The 20,031-nt window shown below is 32.9% G+C and overlaps 3 protein-coding genes across 6 annotated transcripts; 2 read left to right on the top strand and 1 right to left on the bottom strand.

Annotated features, from left to right (window-relative positions):
• Nucleotides 1-1,750: 1,750 nt before the first annotated feature.
• LOC101502331 (probable ATP-dependent DNA helicase CHR12) lies at nt 1,751-10,816 on the top strand. Of its 3 annotated transcripts, none has more exons than XM_004496707.4 (12): nt 1,751-2,094; nt 2,719-2,872; nt 4,007-4,071; nt 4,898-5,086; nt 5,705-5,854; nt 6,238-6,633; nt 7,027-7,286; nt 7,419-7,637; nt 7,922-8,129; nt 8,204-8,357; nt 8,981-9,586; nt 9,838-10,816. In XM_004496707.4, the coding sequence occupies exons 1-12, from the start codon at nt 1,942-1,944 to the stop codon at nt 10,551-10,553; spliced, it is 3,270 nt and encodes a 1,089-aa protein (XP_004496764.1). In that variant the 5' UTR covers nt 1,751-1,941; the 3' UTR covers nt 10,554-10,816. The 3 variants fall into 3 exon arrangements, with proteins under 3 accessions (XP_004496764.1, XP_004496763.1, XP_012570141.1); XM_004496706.4 differs by having other exon boundaries at nt 1,751-2,100; XM_012714687.3 differs by lacking the exons at nt 1,751-2,094; nt 2,719-2,872 and having other exon boundaries at nt 4,881-5,086.
• A 1,132-nt stretch (nt 10,817-11,948) lies between these two features.
• On the bottom strand, nt 11,949-15,208 carry LOC101502866 (uncharacterized). Of its 2 annotated transcripts, none has more exons than XM_012714688.3 (2): nt 14,940-15,208; nt 11,949-13,918 (listed from the first exon to the last, which is right to left on the bottom strand). In XM_012714688.3, the coding sequence occupies exon 2, from the start codon at nt 13,896-13,898 to the stop codon at nt 12,297-12,299; it is 1,602 nt and encodes a 533-aa protein (XP_012570142.1). In that variant the 5' UTR covers nt 13,899-13,918; nt 14,940-15,208; the 3' UTR covers nt 11,949-12,296. The 2 variants fall into 2 exon arrangements, with proteins under 2 accessions (XP_012570142.1, XP_004496765.1); XM_004496708.4 differs by having other exon boundaries at nt 11,949-13,909.
• Nucleotides 15,209-18,251: 3,043 nt separating this feature from the next.
• On the top strand, nt 18,252-19,760 carry LOC101502005 (2-hydroxyisoflavanone dehydratase-like). The gene has a single exon (XM_004496705.4). It carries the CDS (start codon nt 18,468-18,470, stop codon nt 19,485-19,487), a length of 1,020 nt encoding a protein of 339 aa, XP_004496762.1. The 5' UTR covers nt 18,252-18,467; the 3' UTR covers nt 19,488-19,760.
• The last annotated feature ends 271 nt before the right edge of the window (nt 19,761-20,031 follow it).

The following is a 20,031-nucleotide window of genomic DNA, read 5'->3' as shown; positions in this document are numbered from 1 at the left end:
CTTTCAAATCACCCGACAACAACAATATACCGTGCACCTCCGTTAAATCAGATTAAATGTTGTTCTATGTGAATGTAAAGTTATTTTACATATCAATTAATCACAATTTGTTCATGTTGATGTATTAAATAAAAAGTTGGAAAAAATATTATGCAATTATTTGATGTGGTGGTAGATTGTGATTGAATGGTAGTCATTATTATCAAAAGAAAATGGTAAAGTAGTATTTAACAATTACAAATTTTGAACATAACTTGTTAGAATGAATAATAAAATAGAATGTGTTAGAATGTGTTTGTCAGATAATATGTTTTTATTGTTCATTTTATAAATTTATATATTTTTATTTGATTGAATAATGACGAAACAAAACCTACCATTTGAATAAATTTTTAGTTTTATTTTAAAATTATTGATTTCTTTTCAATAATTTGGTCGATAAATTATTGAAATATATACAATAAAAACTCTCTAAATTATTTTAAATCCACAAAATTAGTTCAAGAACAACTATTCCTCTCTTATTTCTATTGCAAGTAAGAGACTAAACTAATGAATTGATAAGTTTATGAACTGTTTATTATATTTTTATAGTGTAAGAATCAAATAAAAGATAGAATAATAGTTTAAAGATTAAATTGAAAGGAAGCGCAAACGAACTTTCTCTAAAATGACTTTAAACATTATTATAGATTTTCTTTTTTTATCTTTATAACTTTCATCTAATCTAAAAATAAATCTTTATAACTTTCATTTACAATAATAACTAAATTTAAACATTTTATTATTGATTTAATCACTTTAAAAGATAAAAAATAATCTTTTTTACAAAATAAAAAAGAAATTTTAAGTATATATTTTTTTTTATTGGCTTTAGACATTGTTATAATTGATGGTAAGAATTCGAAATTATAAATAATAGAGATTAAAAAATTGAATTTTTATTATTATATTAAATAGATTAGTGTACATATATACATACTTATTAAGGAATAAAAGTGTAGATTATATTATAAAAGGAGAGGGGCTATAATAAAGTTTGACTTTCTTATTTTGCAATAACAAAATAAGTTTTTAATTTTTCACAAAGCAATAAAATAAGTTTTATGTTTCAAAGTAAAAAAAGGGAATTTACTCAAAAAGAGGCACAAAAGTCTTTACAAATGAATAACAACACCGTTTTAAATATAAAAGAAAAATAATTTAATAGACATGTACTATTATTAGAAATAATTTTATATTAATTATCAATACAAATAGTTGCTTGTATAATTATTTTATATTATTACAATGATATTTACAATAATTTTTATTAATTACTTATATTTAAAATTAATTTACATTTGCGGTATATTTATTCTTTCCAAGAAAAAATGTAACTTTATTATAAAAATAAAATTAATTGTTAGTATAAAATATAAATGTAAGAGTAACCTTTTTTGGTAGTATAATAATAATAATAATAATAATAATAATAATAATAATAATAATAATAATAATAATAATAATAATAATAAAATAAAAACAATTGGTTCCCCAATTACGAATGGATGTTTGTTTGAATTTTTTTTTTTAATTACCCCATTCATTTGCAAGTATATTTACCACTGCTAAAAAATGAGGGCAAATAAATAGATAAAAGATGCGTGTTTCGGCTGAAGGGAAAATAGAGTACTTTTTTGTAATACATAATTAATAAATTAAAATAATTAAAAATAATAATAATTGATCCCTAAATACGAATACCGAAAGAAGGCGAAGAACGAAAGGGTTTTGTGCGTGGAGGTTAAACACGAGGCAAAAACAGAGCGTGAGAGAGTCCGTAAACCCGTTTGTTAATAGTTTCGTGACTTCGTGAGCGTGAAAGCAAGAGATTAGTTGATAATTTCAAATATTGGTTAAAGAATAAAGAAAAACGGGACCGTTTCACACGCTCCCGCCATGTCCATGCCGTTAGATCAAGAGGACAATAACAAGGAGAAGGAACAACACACCAAAACACTCATCTGTGCCCTCAACTTTCTCTCTCGCGACGTTCCCCTCCCTCCTCATCTTCTCAACTCCGTCTCTTCCATCTATCATCACAACAACAATGTAAATGTAGTGTACCTCTTCTTCTTCTTCTCTTCTTCTCTTTTTCTTTTTCGATTTAACTGTATTCAATTCCGATGCGTTAGTTCTTTTGGACTTTGTTTTGTTTCTTTCCTTCGCGGATAAGTGTTTTTCTCTCTAGCGCTTGTTTATTTTGATTTTTTTTAGTGCTATAGGTTAAATCTATTTTGCAATTGAAATTGCATGCTGAAATTCCGTTGAATTTTTGTGAGAGAAAGTCTCTCTCTTAGTATAGTCGCTAAATACTGATTTTCCATCGTTCAAGAGATGGATCAACTGAAAAATTATATGAAATTCGATTTTTATTTGAATTAGTTCAATTGCTGTTTATTTTGAACTGATTTTTGTGTAAATTCATCTTGAAAAGGTATAGGGAAGATATTCTGCCCTTTTGCTAGTTCATTATTTCAAAGAACTAGTAGTGTTACTTTTGTTTTCTTTATACATGTATTCTATTCCAATTCGTTTTGTTGTTTGCTTAACTGTAAACTTCTGTTGTTGTTTGGTTCTAGATTGTTCTTTTATTAGTCAGTTGTGTGTTATGATATTTCTTGCTTAGTTTTGATAAGAATTATGTAATAATGTTTCTCTTTTCAATGAATGCAGGGCGATGTAGAGAGTTCCAGAGATGATTTAATAACAGATCTTGAAGATGCACTATGGAGACAGCGCCCAAAGTGTGCGTCAGGTTTCAAATTGGAGGAAGCAATGGAAAACCGTCATCAAAGTCAGATTCGGCATCGGTTAAATGAGCTTGAAGGTTAACAACTTTAGCAACAAGAAAATACCTGTATTGTGTGTATGTGTATTTATGTGTATTCAGGTTTTATTCATATAGGCTGACTTTGTTTTAATTACTGTTGGTTGATATGCCTGCATGATGTTGTTACTTGTTTAGTAGTGCAACAACTTATTGCACTACTATTGATCCATAGAGGCGTAACTTGTGCATGCCCATCTACTGAGCTAGCTGGAACTATGACATGCATATATTTCAAAAGGATTATGTGGTTAGGATGATTGCTTGGTTATGTTAGTGTTGTCCATAGGAGAAAAGCAGGTTGAGGAAGTAAGCCCTCAAACCACATCACTTTGGAGCTTGGTGTGATATGCTCCATATTGGGTTAACAATACATTACCAAATACTTATGCCTTTTGAGGATCATCCATTTCTCCAAGCAATCATCCATTATAATCATCAATCTTATTAAGAGAGACATAATCATTCACATTCTGACAATTTTGACAAGCTTCAAGAATGCTCAAGTGTGTTTATCTTCTTCACACGAGTCTTCCATTAAGTTATAAACATGTCGTACTGTATAGTGTAAATGCGTTTAAGTTTTGGAGTATAATAAGTTTCTCAAAAACTCCCTCTCAACCAATCTATGTAATGGTTAAGCTCAAGATTTTATTTGTTAGTTTTCACAAGTTCGGTGTTGCTAAACCACAGATGGCTTATCAGTCATATGTGGTTCAGATACTTCTTGATTAGATACCAATTGCATATTGCGTGTTCTAAGTGAAGATAACTGAACAAGCTTGCCAAAATTGGATGTAGTTTGCACCAGTGTCATGAAGGAGAAGGGTTTGCTTCTCTGCTGCATCAAGTGACCCATGATACTGCAGCTCCTGGAAGCCTCATCAAACACCTCATGATAACATGTCATGATTTTTATTTCGATAATCTTCCTTGAAGATTAATAGGATGAAGATTCCTTCTGCAACCCATTTATCAGCCTGAAAACTTCATTGTTGTATTGACATGACAAGTAGCTTTAAGATATTTCTGAACATGCTGGCTCCCCAAATACCATATCAAATAAATGGAAGTGATCTCTAAATAAGAATCTTTACACTTTTACTAAAGAAATGTTTTGCTGTTTTGAACCAGAATTGCCTTCAAGCAGGGGAGAGGACCTGCAGACCAAGTGCCTGCTTGAACTTTATGGACTGAAGGTAAAATTGATTCTTGAATCTTTCTTCAATGCTTAGTGTACTGTGAGTCACGTCTAACCTTAATGCTTTTTTGTTGTATATCATGTCCAACTTCCTGTAGTCCATTCCATCTAGTGGAAAAAGACTTGCTAGTGATTAGTGTTGTCTATATTCCACAAATTGATTGATGAAATTCCATATAGTATGGCGCCTAATCGTCCTTCACTTATCGTAAGCCATGTCAATGTTACGTATACTTTTCTTAATAGGGTTTGTTCTTTTATTAGAAGCTATATGAAATTATTTTCTGTTTAGGAAGATACAAAAACAGGTAACTGTTCCCATTATATTTTCTTCTATTCCCCGTAAGCTATGACTTAGTTTGATTAGTAAATGTCAAACATTCAACAGATGCAACACCTTTATTGCTAAATCATCACCATGAAGGGAACCAGCTTAAAAATAATTTCTAGTGAGGCAATTAGTTTATTTTTAAATACAGTTCTGATCCTCCAATTTCGATTTTGGCCTCCTATTTTATTTTTCACGAATTTGGTCCTCATACTTATTATTTTTGTAAAATTGGTCCCTGCAATTTTTTAATTAGATTTTATTTTTTGCACTTTTGGTGTCATACCAAAAGTGCAATTAAAAAAGTACTTAATAATAACATGCGTGGAGATCAAATTTGTGAAATATAAAATAGGGGGACCAAAAGAATGAAGTTCAAAATACAGGGGGACCAAAATTGTATTTTAACCTTAATTTGTATATTTTCTCTATTTCAACTACAACCGAGAAATGACAATAAATGTGTCCTTGTTTCCAAGGACTTCTCCTATGGCAGTTAGCAGAGTTGCAGTCAAAGGTTCGGTGTGATGTGAGTTCTGAATACTGGCTCAACGTTGAATGTGCATATCCTGACAGGAAATTGTTTGATTGGGGAATGATGAGATTGCGTCGTCCATTATATGGTGTTGGAGATCCATTTGCCATGGATGCTGATGATCAGTTAAGGAAGAGACGGGATTCTGAGGTGATCTTCTATTTTTGTTAGCAATAATTTCTCCCCTCCTCCACTTTTGGATTTTAACTTGCTTTCTGTAGCATGGATATCATAGATTATAGTTTACATTTGTAGATGTTGAGGCTTCATTGATGAAGTCAGTTTATATCCTTTTATTGGTCAACTCCTTTAATTGATATTAGACTCCTACAATAGTTTTTTATTATGCTTAGGCTTGAAAAATTCATTATTATCTTATGTAAATCTAGGATCATAAACATTGTTACCTGGGGAAAGCAAAGAAAGGACGTGGCTGTCTTCTCATTTTAAATACATCATAATCTGATTGTTGTTTATCAATTCATTCTACAAATAAAGGAACAACACATGGCAGGTTGAAATCACAGGCCGACATACCTACATGCAAATACAATATGCATACAATTATGGAGGAACCAGGAAATATAATTTTAACAGGAATGTTAACATTTATAAATGAACTGCCACATATATACTAGTTAAATATACATGACTTGGAGTGTGGTGGTTTAATTTCTTTTTTCCCTGATATATGCACGATTTTCCAGTATCTGAACATGGAATGAAATTAGTCTGTACTTCTTATCTCATATAGATCCTGACATGCAGAGACTGTCAAGATTAGAAGAGGTGGAGAAAAATCATATAGAAACTACGAAAAGAAGGTTTTTTGCAGAAATACTAAATTCTGTCCGTGAGCTCCAATTACAAATTCAAGCTTCTTTGAAGCGGAGAAAACAGAGGAATGATGGTGTCCAGGTACACTCCTTCTTCCTCTTTCTTTCCTCTGTTATTGTAAAAGATGCGATTATGGTTTTAACAAGTGTTTGTGTTGAGCTCACAACTGATCCATGTCAGTGTATGTAAGAGTACTTATATGATAAGCACTCTCTTATTAAGTTGTTTACCCAAGCACCCTTGTAGATGGTAATGACTAATGCTATACTGGTAACATTGTGAAGCTCTTCTTTGTCCTCATGTGAAAAATTTATTTCCAAAATCTGTTGGAGAACTTTGAAGTTGTGCCTTTTCATTCCTAGACAGTTCTATGTAATTTTTCATGACATTTTTGCTCTGTGGGTTGAGAGATAATTTATCATTACTTGAACATGGCTTATGAGTTCCCATAAATGATTTTGCAGGCATGGCATGGAAGGCAGAGACAAAGGGCAACCCGAGCTGAGAAATTGAGATTCCAAGCCTTGAAGGCTGATGATCAAGAAGCTTACATGAGAATGGTGAAAGAGAGTAAGAATGAAAGATTAACTTTGCTTCTTGAAGAAACAAATAAACTACTGGTAAATTTAGGAGCAGCTGTTCAACGTCAAAAGGACTTCAAAAATTCAGATGGTATTGAACCCTTGGAAGATTCCGAAGCTGATTTACCTGAGTCAGAGGCTTCGAAGAATGGAATTTCTAAGGAATCACCTCTTGATGAAGATATAGATGCGATAGATTCTGATCAAAATGGTGACTCTAGAGATTTACTTGAAGGTCAGCGACAATACAATTCTGCCATACATTCAATTCAGGAAAAGGTAAAGCATTTGCAAATCACTTTATTTCACATTTTGGAGAGAAATGCAATGAAGTTTGTTTCCTTATTAGATGTTTGCCATTTCAACTGATTGGGATAAATTTAGGTATTTGGTTTCTATTTGGTGTAATGCATATTTGTCTTTTTATGTGGGGGTTTCCTTTACTGATATGGTGAAGGATTGACAGCCATTCTTTATTGACATTTTTTATTTTCATCATTGTTTTGCTCTCATGTTTACTAGAATTCCTTATCCTTTGAACTCATTGTAATATTTTCTGTCTTTCTTGTTTCTTTTTTTATTTAGAAAAAGAAATTTGAGAAGTTATTTCTTATCAATTGTTTCTTGATAAAAGTTGTACATTGGAAGTATAACAAACTTAATTGTCTACAGGTAACTGAACAACCGTCTATACTTCAAGGTGGAGAATTAAGATCATATCAGATAGAGGGGCTCCAATGGATGCTTTCTTTGTTTAATAACAACTTAAATGGTATTTTGGCTGATGAAATGGGGCTTGGGAAGACAATACAAACGATTGCTCTCATAGCATACCTTATGGAATACAAAGGTGTGACTGGTCCCCACTTGATTGTTGCTCCGAAGGCTGTTTTGCCAAACTGGATCATTGAATTCTCAACATGGGTTCCTAGGTATGTCTAGGAGAACTGCAAATTATTTTCTTCCCTGCTTCCCTTTTGGGAAGAAAGATAGAATTATCACTCTGTCAATTCTGCACACCATATTTGCTTTCGAATCACTTGTGCCTTTTCTTTCTAATACAGCATTACAACGATTCTTTATGATGGACGAATGGACGAGAGAAAAGCAATAAAGGAAGAATACTCAGGAGAGGGGAAGTTTAATGTTATGATAACACATTATGATCTTATAATGAGAGACAAAGCATTTCTCAAGAAAATTCAATGGAACTACCTAATTGTGGATGAAGGTCATCGGTTGAAGAATCACGAGTCTGTTCTGGCAAGAACCTTGGACAATAGGTATGATTCTACACAGTGATTATTGGCGACACTGTTTAATATGTTCAATTCCCCTAAAATATTGGTTAGATATATCCTTCCATTTTATATGTAATATGGCTACACAACTTGTGTGCCCGGCCGGAAGTAAAGAAAACAAATCATGAAAGTACAGTGGGATATCTTTCAAAACCATGCATAGCACAGCATAGTCAATGTGCTCAAGTCATTACCTAACAGGTTGGTGTTACCCTTCAGATGGTTTAGCTCCTTTTCTCTAATTTTTGGAATTTTCGTGTGTGCAGCTATCACATCCAACGAAGACTTTTGTTGACTGGTACTCCGATTCAGAACAGTTTGCAGGAACTGTGGTCCCTGCTTAATTTTCTCCTTCCAAATATTTTCAACTCTGTTCAGAATTTCGAGGACTGGTTCAATGCCCCCTTTGCAGACCGAGTTGATGTTTCTCTATCAGATGAAGAACAGCTATTAATCATTCGGCGTCTGCATCAAGTGTGTTTCTCTCTTCTAACTTTCTAGGTCTTTACTATTTCAACTTTTTTCTAATCTGTTTCATTCACTCTCAGGTAATAAGGCCCTTCATATTAAGAAGGAAAAAGGATGAGGTGGAAAAATTTCTTCCTGGGAAATCTCAGGTCATACTCAAATGCGATATGTCAGCCTGGCAGAAAGTTTATTATCAACAAGTTACTGACGTAGGCAGAGTTGGTTTGGACAACGGTCGGTATTCCAGTTACCCTCTTCAATGTTTACACTCATAAATGCATTTTTCCTCCAAAATACTCAGTTTTTTAATATTGGTATGCCAAATGTATTTGTATATTCCCATCTCATGCTGTTTGTTTCCTTGTTGGTTAGTTTTCAGAACCCATGAGTTTAGTTGTGTTTTCAAAATGTAATTGACTTAATTTAGCCCATCTTTCAGGAAGTAAACCATAAAGCTTACGTATATACATTCCTTGTTAATATTGTAGAAAGTAATACTATAGTATTTATATAGAATAAATCACAATAAATGTTGTCCGAATAATTAGGACTAGTAATGGACTGAAATAAATACAAATAAATCGTACTAGGATAAAATAAAATCAAGGTGAATAAAAATCATATCTCCTGATTCTCCTACAAATCTCTATGCCGGTTGCAACTTTTAATGAATTGGTGAAATATGACTGAATTCAACATAAATGTGGTTTGCAATCTCCTTTTACTGTACCTTGCTGTATTTTGTTCCAAAAAACAACTACCCCTATATTATTACACGAGTTCTCGATTCTCTATGTTAGCCTGATTTATTAGAACCTGCATTACAAACCTTTTCCTAAATGTAAATCAATTTGTAGGTTCTGGAAAATCAAAAAGTCTACAGAACTTGACCATGCAACTCAGAAAGTGTTGTAACCATCCTTACCTCTTTGTGGGAGACTATGATATGTATAAATGTAAGGAGGAGATTGTCAGAGCATCAGGTAAGTTTGAACTTCTTGACCGTTTGCTCCCAAAACTTCGCCGAGCTGGTCACAGAGTCCTCCTTTTCTCACAAATGACTCGACTCATGGACACTCTCGAAATTTATTTACGACTTCATGATTTCAAGTATCTTAGACTTGATGGCTCAACAAAAACTGAAGAAAGAGGCTCTCTACTACGGAAGTTCAATGCTCCTGACTCCCCATACTTTATGTTTCTCTTGAGCACCCGGGCAGGCGGTCTTGGTTTGAACTTACAAACAGCAGATACAGTTATAATCTTTGACAGTGACTGGAACCCACAAATGGATCAACAAGCCGAGGACCGAGCACATCGCATTGGACAAAAAAAGGAAGTTCGGGTTTTTGTGTTGGTTAGTGTGGGATCAATTGAAGAGGTGATTCTAGAACGTGCAAAACAAAAAATGGGTATTGATGCCAAAGTCATTCAAGCAGGACTTTTCAACACAACTTCAACAGGTTTGTAGTTCTTGATACTTGCTATGTCCCAGTGATATCAATAGTTATCTTTGGGCTATAAAGATGGAAATTTTGCATGTTGAAACTAAAAGGGGGAGGGAGAGGGGTTTATTTTATTCATTGCTTTATTTTGTTTCTGAAGAACCACTCCCTAAATATTATTTATTGTAATGTGATTCCATCACGCTAATGCTCCTTAGGTCATATTGCTAATACGAAGACTATTTGAACATGTGTTCTTATTTGTGCAGCCCAGGACAGAAGAGAGATGTTGGAGGTGATTATGCGTCGAGGTTCAAGCTCACTTGGGGCAGATGTACCTAGTGAGAGAGAAATTAACCGCCTTGCTGCTCGATCAGATGAGGAATTTTGGCTGTTTGAGAAAATGGATGAAGAGAGAAGACAAAAGGAGAATTACAGATCACGTCTCATGGAAGAGCATGAATTGCCAGATTGGGTTTATGCTCCGATTAAAAAGGATGACAAGGCTAAAAGTTTCAACAGTGGTGTTACTGGAAAGCGAAAAAGAAAAGACGTGGTATATGCTGATACATTAAGTGAGCTACAATGGATGAAGGCCATGGAGAATGGGGAAGACATGTCAAAGCTTTCAGCTAAAGGGAAAAGAAGAGAGTCAAGAGATTACCTCTCATCTGACAGCATAGCACAAGCCAGTGATAATACAGGGGCAGATGAAAGCTTATTAGAGTCGAGGACTAAAATTGTCCCCATGGCGAGTGAGAGAACAAGTGAAGATAGTTTCCATGTCACTCCTTCCTCAAAGAGATTCAAGCCTGAAGGAACAAATTTCCAGAAACATGCTTATGAGGATGTCAGCGGAGGTGGTTTGAACCAGCACGTTTTCTCCTGGAATACTCACAAAAAGAAGAGATCAAGCCATCTTGGCCAGGGTTCAGTATCCGATAGGAGAGGGCAGACTTCAAATGGAAGAGCAAATTGGAACTGATCTAAGTTTAAATTTTGTTGAGGCTGCCGGAATTTTGTACAACTATTGTACGTGGTTCTTCTTGTAGTTCTAGTGAAAAATGATGAGCAACTTGTATTATGTAACGGTTTCTTCAAGTATGCAACATCCATATATTAACTTAACTAGAGAAAATATTCAATTGCAAATAAATGTAAGACAAAGATTTATTATTTATTATTTTAAGTAATTGCTATAGAAAAAAAAGAGAACTAAGATTATTTGCCCAAAAATGATTTCTGCTAGATTTGTCTTCTGTTTTTTTTTCCTTTCAAAGATGCACTTTATCATTCTTATAATTATGATTGTGGTTGTTAGTTGTCATTGACATGTTCTTGAAGTAGAATTTGGTAGACTTAGTTGACAGTATACCGCGACTTAGCCCTGGATGTACAGTGAATAGAATGAGTGATTCTGTTCAGTTTATTTTGTAAAAATATTGTGAAAGATGTGTTTTCATTTAACTTTAATGAGAGATTTTTAATGATAATAATTATCATGAAGAAAAGATCAATTACTAGTTAATAAAGATGTATTTTAAAAAATGTTTTATTTTCATGCAATGTGACTTACACAATTTTCTACTTCAAAAATTTCTTACATCTTTATTAACATAGAGATAATATTAACACAAATTAAAAAAAAAAAAAAAATATCTTGTTCAGAATTATTTCCGAATAAGATCATTGTTGAACAATCTTGAAATGAATATACAATACAAAACTAAACAAGGACTAATTTGAAGCCCTAATTTTATCTATAAATAGATACTCAAGGCTAAAGAAGAAGATCATCTATATATATATATATATATATATATATTCCAAAATAATTAGATCCTTAGGTTGAACACTTTACCCATTTATAGATCTCATGGATTACCATTGAGTGGGAGAAGTCGTTACATCCTTCTTGTGCGCATGTAGAAAGACGTTTCACTCCATTTTTCCTTTATGTGTGGGAGTTATCCTACTCGGATAACTACCCACTACGATACATGTTCCATATTCGTGTGCAACATCGTTTGACCAAGTTAAAGGCCACACGCCTCTGCTTATTTCACATGTAACATCTCGGCTCATGTGTGTCGTGCTTGGGCTTAGAGGATCTTATAATAGTGGGCCAGAGCTTATTATCGATAAATGACGGTACCTAACCCCTCAAACATGAAGTCGTTGAAAGTTGAAACATCGTCTCTGATTTGTATTGGCTACGTACATTAAAAGTAAATAAAGACAAGAAAACCTAAAAGCATTTTTTATATTTTAAGGGTGCAAGCAAAGAACAAAAATAAAACAGACTATTCTATTAAAAAAAAAAGAAAGTTTATTCCGATCCGTTTTACCCATTTATCAAATGCTACCTAAACAAATGAAATCCTAATCAAGATGCATTAGTTATATGTAAACAGCCATTAGAGTAACTCCATACTCCTCACAGCGTTCATGTAATAATGAATAACACAGCATTGATGGCTAGGTGTTATTAGACTAACAACAAGACCACAGGAGTTGCAGCTGCAAATAGTACATCAATCTCATGAAATGAAAATAAACATTGAAGACAAGATTACGATATCTAGTCCGGATATACCCTCAATGGTTGATTGTTGTGTACGTGCATCTTAACTGTTACATATATAATTCTAAGAGTGAATAAACTGATACTAATTTCATAAGAGTTACTCATGCAGCAGAACTGTATAGTAGACTCAACTGCTACAATTTAATCAACCACAAGGTTCTTCATTTTGGATTCCAGTTCATCCTCCGCACTACCATCTCCATCAGATTCTTCATCGCCGTCTTTTCCATCAGGGTCGTTTTCATCTAATGGACCAAGCATGTCTGGAGAGTTTTTAAATATATCTGTCAACTCGTCAACGCCTTCATCAGAAATGACATTTCCGTTAATGTTCAGAAGTTTAAAATCAGCCTTCTGCACCACTGTGAGAGCCAATTGTTGAGCCCCGGCTCTGCTTATTTCGTTGCTACTTAGATCGATTTCCTTTAACTGGGCAAGGCTTTCTAAAGCCTTACTTAACTGGATTGCACCTTCATCCTTGAGTTCATTCTCAGAGAGGTTCAACTTGGCAAGAAACTGTTTTGAAGCTATGCAGTCTGCTATAGCAGGAGCAGCATTGACCGTAATTTCATTTCCACTCATCTCGAGAACTTCAAGGTGAGGAGCTGATTCCTTAAGAGCATTAGCTATAGCAATTGCTCCTTCATCTTCCAAGTTCAGGTAGCTCAGGTATATCTCTCTTAACTCTGCATGCTTTGCAAGAGCTTTGCTCAGAGAAATCCCACCCTCTACGCCTAACATGTTGTCTCGCAAATCAAGCTTCCACAAATGGATGCAATTCCCTAAAGCGTCAGATAAGGCAACTCCACCTTCATCGCCTATCCTTGTGGAGGAACAACGAAAATCCTCCAAGGAAGGTGAACGCTTCACAACCTCGGCTATAGCAAGTGCTCCTTCATCTCCGGTCATATTATTATGAAAATGAAGAACCTTAAGCTTCTCCGTGGAAGGAATCAACTCACCAACAGCTTGAGCAGCTTCTTCTGAGATTCCGTCATTCATAAGATAAAGCTCCTCTAAGCAGGCTTGTGATTTCAAGAGCGCTCCAAATGCTCTAACACCTTTCTCACCTAAAGCATTGTCAGAGAGATTTAAATACTTCAAGACACTTCCCTCTAGAGCAGATGAGAATATCCTCATGACATCAAGTGCTTCTTCTTCTGGTCTTCCAGCAATAAAATCCGATAGGTCTACTTCTTTCAACTGGTCCTTGAGGGAAGTAAGAATCGGCCGGGCAACTTTAGCTGCTCCTAATCCAAAACTTCTGTTGCTGAAGCATATTTTAGTGAAAGAATTTCCTGGCTCCTTTAATGGACTCAAAAGTTCGTGAGCCTCTTCTACTTCAACGAAAGCCCTTTGGCCTTTAGAAATATCAAAAACAGTTTCACGAGGGACAGCAGTATCATCAGACATCACCACTTCTTTGTCACTGTTTTTACTAAGTCCTCTTTTAAGCACTTCTAGCAGGAGCATACTACATTCTTTGGCATAAAGCTGAACCGCGGAACCTCCATCACCATCTGGCTCTTTCTCATAATGTAGATTTGCTGTGGCAAAAGCCGCGTCCTCAATTCTTTTTGCATTTTTTTCAGCCTCTTCCCTGTCCAGAGTTCCATACTTATGCGTGAAAATAGATTTCGTAGTAAGATTGTTGGTCACCTTCTCCACAAGTGTCTGTCTAGTGTTCTGACTAGGAGGCCATAATTTGATTGAAAATGCTCTTTGCTGCGAATTCAGATCCATAGCAATCAAACCTACGAGAACTGTTCAAGTAAGTCAATCATATCCATGCAACATTGTACGAGACAGAATAAGAATAAAAATTAGTGCGCACAAATTTGTTTAAGAAAACAGTCATAAAGCAATGGCATCCATATAGTTGTGTATCCCATTCCTCTATCATGGTGTCAAATATTATAAAACATTTTCGATGTCAAACTGAAAATGCATCTGAATTCTGAAGGGATACACCATTTTAGACACTTGTGAATGTCATCATTATTATAGGTCCACACACACTACAATTGTAATAACTCTGGGAGGTTAGTGTTAAGGACTAGACACAAATTACAAAATTAATTTATGAATTGGATATTAAAAAGTGCTTTGGAAAGAATGTCAAGAAATAGTGGAGCAGCAAAAGAACACCCATCAAAGAATAATTGCAATAACAATCAACAAATATCATATTGTATAGGTTGAATTGATTGCAATAATTAAGCAGTTCATGTGATAATAATAGGCTTGACGAGTTATAAATAAAAAAAATTAGGGTTGTTGATACTGAGTAAAGAAAAGTATGATTGATGGTGATAAAAGAAGTATGAATTACACCCCATTTTATTTCCAGTTACACCGAAATAGCCTACGTTAAGTAACCTATATGAACTTGGTTAAAAACATACATGAGTTAATTCAATTCGCTTGGGTGTAACCGAAAATAAAATGGGTGTAATTAGCAAAATTGTAAAAAGAAAAGGATTGAGGAGTTCATAAAAGCATCGTGGAAAAACATGTCTGAATGAACGAGGTTGTTTCATCAACACCCAGTAATTAAGCGATAAAAATTTGATTAACCCAACAAATCAAAGCCATCATAATAAAAATCTAAACTTTAAGCCCAAAATGCAACAGATCTAAAAACTTTCAAATACATTTTTTGAAAGCGATTGGAGAAATCGAAGTGAAAGAGTGAACACGATAAACAACAGCAAATCGCAAAAAAATAAAAAAATAAAATAAAAAATAAAAAAGAAGAAGAACCCTAGATAGAAAAGAGTATACCGGTTATGTTGATCTGAGAATTGGTGGTTTGGTGAAGTGCAGTCTGAAGCAGGTGGCACAATGTTGAATTTAAATTGAATGATGGGTGAGGGGGTGGTAGAGTGTGAAGAGTGATTAGTGATAGAGTGTGGAGGGAAAACCTTAATAACAAAAAGAGGATTGAATTGAAATTGAAATAGAAAATAGAAATGTGCTTATTTTTGAAATTGCAACAACGGCATGCGATTGGTGATTACTATTATACGGCTACAACCCTAAAAATGGCCCCCCATTCTTTTTTTAAATTCAATTTAGTGCAGCCACGTACCCAAGCATTCACGCGCTTGATTCAGATCGATCCTCGTCTTAAATGCATTCTATTCATATAGTATAAAACTCACAATTATCAAATTAGGTACAATTATATATCAAAATATTTAGTAAGGAAACAAATTGAAAGGGTAAAAAATAAAGAGGATTCTAGCCAATACAACATTAATTGTTTATTTTCAATAATATTTTTCATTTATTGTATCTCAGTTCATCAATTTTTTTTACTAATTATAATAAATAGATGCATTTGAATAAATTAATTTTATTTTATTATTAAAATTAAAATAATAAATCATTTTTATTAAAATTATATAAAATTCAAATAAAATATTTAAAATGAGACAAATAAAGTATACAATTTTAATTCTATTTATATTTAACAAAGCATAGTTATCTTTTATTATAATAAAAAAAATATTATTAATAGAAATACAAAAGGACTCTAACTAGTACATAAGAAAATGTAAGTCAGACTCAAAATCGTGGTTAGACCAAATCTATGTTGTATAGAGTAAAAATATGCATAATAGATATAAGTATGAGTTTGATGATTACGTGCAAAATCGTATGGATACGGGCACTTTACTTCTCATTATACCCCACATCTGTGTGTGTCTATATACAAGGAAAGATCAAATTATTCAAATGTAATATTATTCAAATGTAATATAAAGAGAGTATTTGGAAAATAGAAAGGGTTACTGATATTTAGTAGAGAAGTGAAATAGATGTGAGTAGAATAAATAAGTTTTATAAAGAGATCTGGATATAATTTGAATGGATGAGAATTGTTTTTACTTTGAACGGTTGTCCCCACTCCCAAATTCATTATTGTCATTCTTCATTCACTGATATACCATCAAAAGGACAAAAATGTGAACAACCCAACACCAATCCCTAATCTTGTGATAACTCCATTTCACTTGCAGAAAGACATCATTTGAATACTCCGTGAGTATTATTAATGGTTTCAATTTCAAGAACTGGATTTTTACACCCAGATGAAGATTTTCCCATAGGAGAGTGTGATAAGTTTATATAAGAAGAACCCAATTGAGAATTTCTCGTCTTGATGCTGAATTCACCTCTTGAAAAAGTTGATTCAATTTTATGCGAGTGCAGGCAGGGTGCATGGATAATTACCCATGCCTATACCCATACACATACATTGGATTTTTACCTACACATAATGGGTACTTTATTCAAATCCTTGTGTCTTAATCTTCCCCTTCTTAATAAAAAAAGAAACTATGTTTAAAATTTGATTAAAAAATAAATAAAATTTAAGTAATTAAATTTTATAGAGATTTTTATCGTAGAGGTGCTTGAAAAAATTAATTAAATATTTCAAATATTAATTGTGACTTGTTTTTGTATTAAAATTATTGTAAAGTCCAAAATATATAAAGATATTTATTCAAAGTTTACTTCCATAACACATGCTCACATTTTGAATTGTATGGTGATTATTTATGGCTTGATTTTACTTGGATTGGGTAAATTGCTACATGTTTTGACAATTTATTTGTCTAAATACATATATGAAAAAAATATACTCTTGAGTGACACACATGTATGATCATTTCATTCGCATTTTATTTATTCATTATTGAGTTCAAATCACATGCAAAAGAAAAGTAAATGAAAAATAAACTAAAAACTAAATCGATTTTACTGATGTTCCATCAATTGCATTGTTCTTCCCCAATGCCTTCAATGTCAAATGAGCTGCCTTCTGCCGTGATATTTGTTTCAGATTTTTTTTTATAAATTATTTTGTTAGAAAAATTATTTTTTGTTTAATTTATATAGATATATAGACTTTGATATTGGTATGTGGAGAGTATCGTGTGGTATTAGTAGAACATTTAAATATTTTAATGTAAATAAGACTTTTAAATAGGATTACATGTCAGACCAAACTTTTAAAAAGGTCAGGTCAGGCCGAAAAAAAAGCCTCTGATAGGTCGTATGTTAGACTTAGGCTTAAAAAATAAATCGTAGACTAAATTCAGACATTTCAAAGTCTGGTCTGCCCTGACCTATTACCACCCCTGCGTACAAGATTCAATTTTGTTGATAACCAAGAATAAAAGCCCCATAGCTAGATCAGATTTTATGTTTACTTAACAGCTGCTTATAAACAAAAGTTTACAACCCCCACTTGATTGGGCTTTATCTTCGAATGTTAAGATAAAAAATCTTTTTTTAAAATTTGATAAAAATATTTGAGAAATTTGAAAATAAATTTTTCTATAATTATTTTTTGAATTTTTTGATAGTTATTTTGTTAATTAGATAATTTTAAATGAAATTTTTAGGTAGAAAATAATTAAGTTAAAATACACTTTTGTCTTTCAAATGTTAAAAGTCGACAAATTAGCCTTTTGTAGTTTAAAATTGCAAATTTAACTCTTTTTGTAAATGATTAACTCATTTGATTTTGATTAGAGCTGATATTGTACTATTATTATTATTTTGTAAAATTTTCCAGTTCATTTAAGTTTTTTTTTTTAAATTTGTCAGCTCTTTTTTTTTTTAATAAATATTATCACTTCATTTAAAAAAAAATTAAAATTGTCAAGTATTTTATTTTGTTTATAATTTGTTTACAAAGATTAAAAACAAAATAGTAAAATTTTATAAGAACTATAAATTAAATAACCTTAAAAAATACTAAAAACTAAAAAGAAACTATTATTTATTTAAATTATAAATAACATCAATAACATTGTTTCTCAAAAAAAATTGGACATCGTTTTTTCTATTAAATCTGTTTTTGTTTTTAGATTATGATTTTTTTTTTTTTTTTGGCTTTTAAGTTCTACAACGTAGAAAGAACTTTTATTTCTTAGTAATTTTTTGAGATTTTATGATAATCTTAACAAAAATATAAAAAGTTGGACTCTGTAATGTTGGTCTGGCACCAAAGACCCACGACCAACCCTAACCAATTGAACCTCGATGAATTTCTATTAATTTATTAGTCCTCCAATTTAACCAATAGAACTAATTAAATAATGAGTTAAAATGATGGTTAATTTAATCTGAGATGTATGACCAAGCATTTGACATTTTGAATAATATGGGGTAGGTAGGTAGAGTTGGTTGCACGAGGAAGCAACCAAGTTTGTTTATTTAGGTGACACATTTGACCATCTTCTATTTTTGACTCTTCAAATACTTGACACCATCTCATTCATCTATTCAACAATAATGGCTTCTTCATTCTCAACAACTAACTCTTCCAAAGAGATTTCAAGAGAACTTCCACCTCTTCTCCGTGTCTACAAAGATGGCTCCGTCGAACGTTTCTTAGGCTCTTCTTTCGTACCACCTTCTCTCCAAGATCCACAAACTTCTGTCTCATCAAAAGACATTGTCATTTCACAAAACCCATTAATCTCTGCGCGAATTCACCTCCCTAAACTCACCAACAACGATCTAACTCAAAAGTTTCCTATCTTTGTTTACTATCATGGTGGTGCTTTTTGTCTTGAATCTGCTTTCTCTTTCCTCCACCAACGTTACCTCAACATTATAGCTTCTAAATCAAACGTTCTTGTTGTTTCTGTTGAATATAGACTCGCACCAGAACACCCTCTTCCTGCTGCATATGAAGATGGTTGGTTTGCTCTCAAATGGGTCGCTTCACATTCCATCGAAAACAACAGCAGCATCGAAAATTTAGAACCTTGGTTAATTAAACATGGTGATTTTAACAGATTTTACATCGGTGGTGACACTTCAGGTGCAAATATAGCACACAATGCACTTCTTCGTGTTGGAAATGGAATTGTAACTGAAAAGATCGAAACTTTACCTGGTGATGTGAAAATAAGAGGAGCATTACTTGCTTTTCCTCTTTTTTGGAGTTCAAAACCGGTTCTATCAGAATCTGTTGAAGAACATGAACAAAGTTCACCTATGAAAGTTTGGAACTTTGTTTACCCTGATGCAGTTAATGGTATAGATAATTTTCTCATCAATCCTTTGGCTCCTGGTGCTCCTAGTTTGGAGAAGATTGGTTGTCCTAAGATGTTGATTTTTGTTGCGGGAAAAGATGATCTTAGAGAAAGAGGGATTTGGTACTATAATGCTGTGAAGGAAAGTGGGTGGAAAGGTGAAGTTGAACTTGTTCATGTGGATGGAGAAGAACATTGTTTTCAGATCTATCATCCTGAAACTCAGAATTCTATTGATATGGTTAATCGTATTGCTGCCTTTCTTGTTTGATTTGAGGGTTATTTTTATGTAGTTTTGTTGTTGTTTGTGGTAATAAGTTGGAGATGAGTTGCTATTGTTTTTCGATTCAATGAATGAAAGACGATTTTTTTGAACAAATGATTCAGAAGTTTGTCTGGTTTCAAATTTTAGTTTTATGTATTGTAATGACATTATGACAATAATGATATTGATGTAATACTCACTATTTTTATAATGAAATAAAGAAAAAGACAATTTACTTGCGAAATTGTATTTTTTCTGTATGCAGTTTTTGAGTTCTAAGTCCCTTGATTTGATTCCTTCAATTTATTCAGAGCTTTTTTCTACAATTATTTTTCTTGATTTCTTTTTGTTGAGTTCGCTTTTCTAGGATGGATCCCCTTGTCTAGTGGTTCATCATTTACCAATTATCTTATATACATGACAGAACACTAGTCACACTTATTAAAGATTAACATATCCTAGTACACTCATTATTCCATCACCAACATATCACTTTTACCACATCACTCTCTCTATTTCTATACTTCACTACAACTCTTATATATGAACA

The sequence above is a fragment of the Cicer arietinum genome, chromosome 4 (assembly GCF_000331145.2).
Source record: "Cicer arietinum cultivar CDC Frontier isolate Library 1 chromosome 4, Cicar.CDCFrontier_v2.0, whole genome shotgun sequence".
Classification (NCBI taxonomy): domain Eukaryota; kingdom Viridiplantae; phylum Streptophyta; class Magnoliopsida; order Fabales; family Fabaceae; genus Cicer; species Cicer arietinum.
Note: the sequence above shows the minus strand (reverse complement) of the source record. Positions and strands in the feature narration are given on the sequence as shown.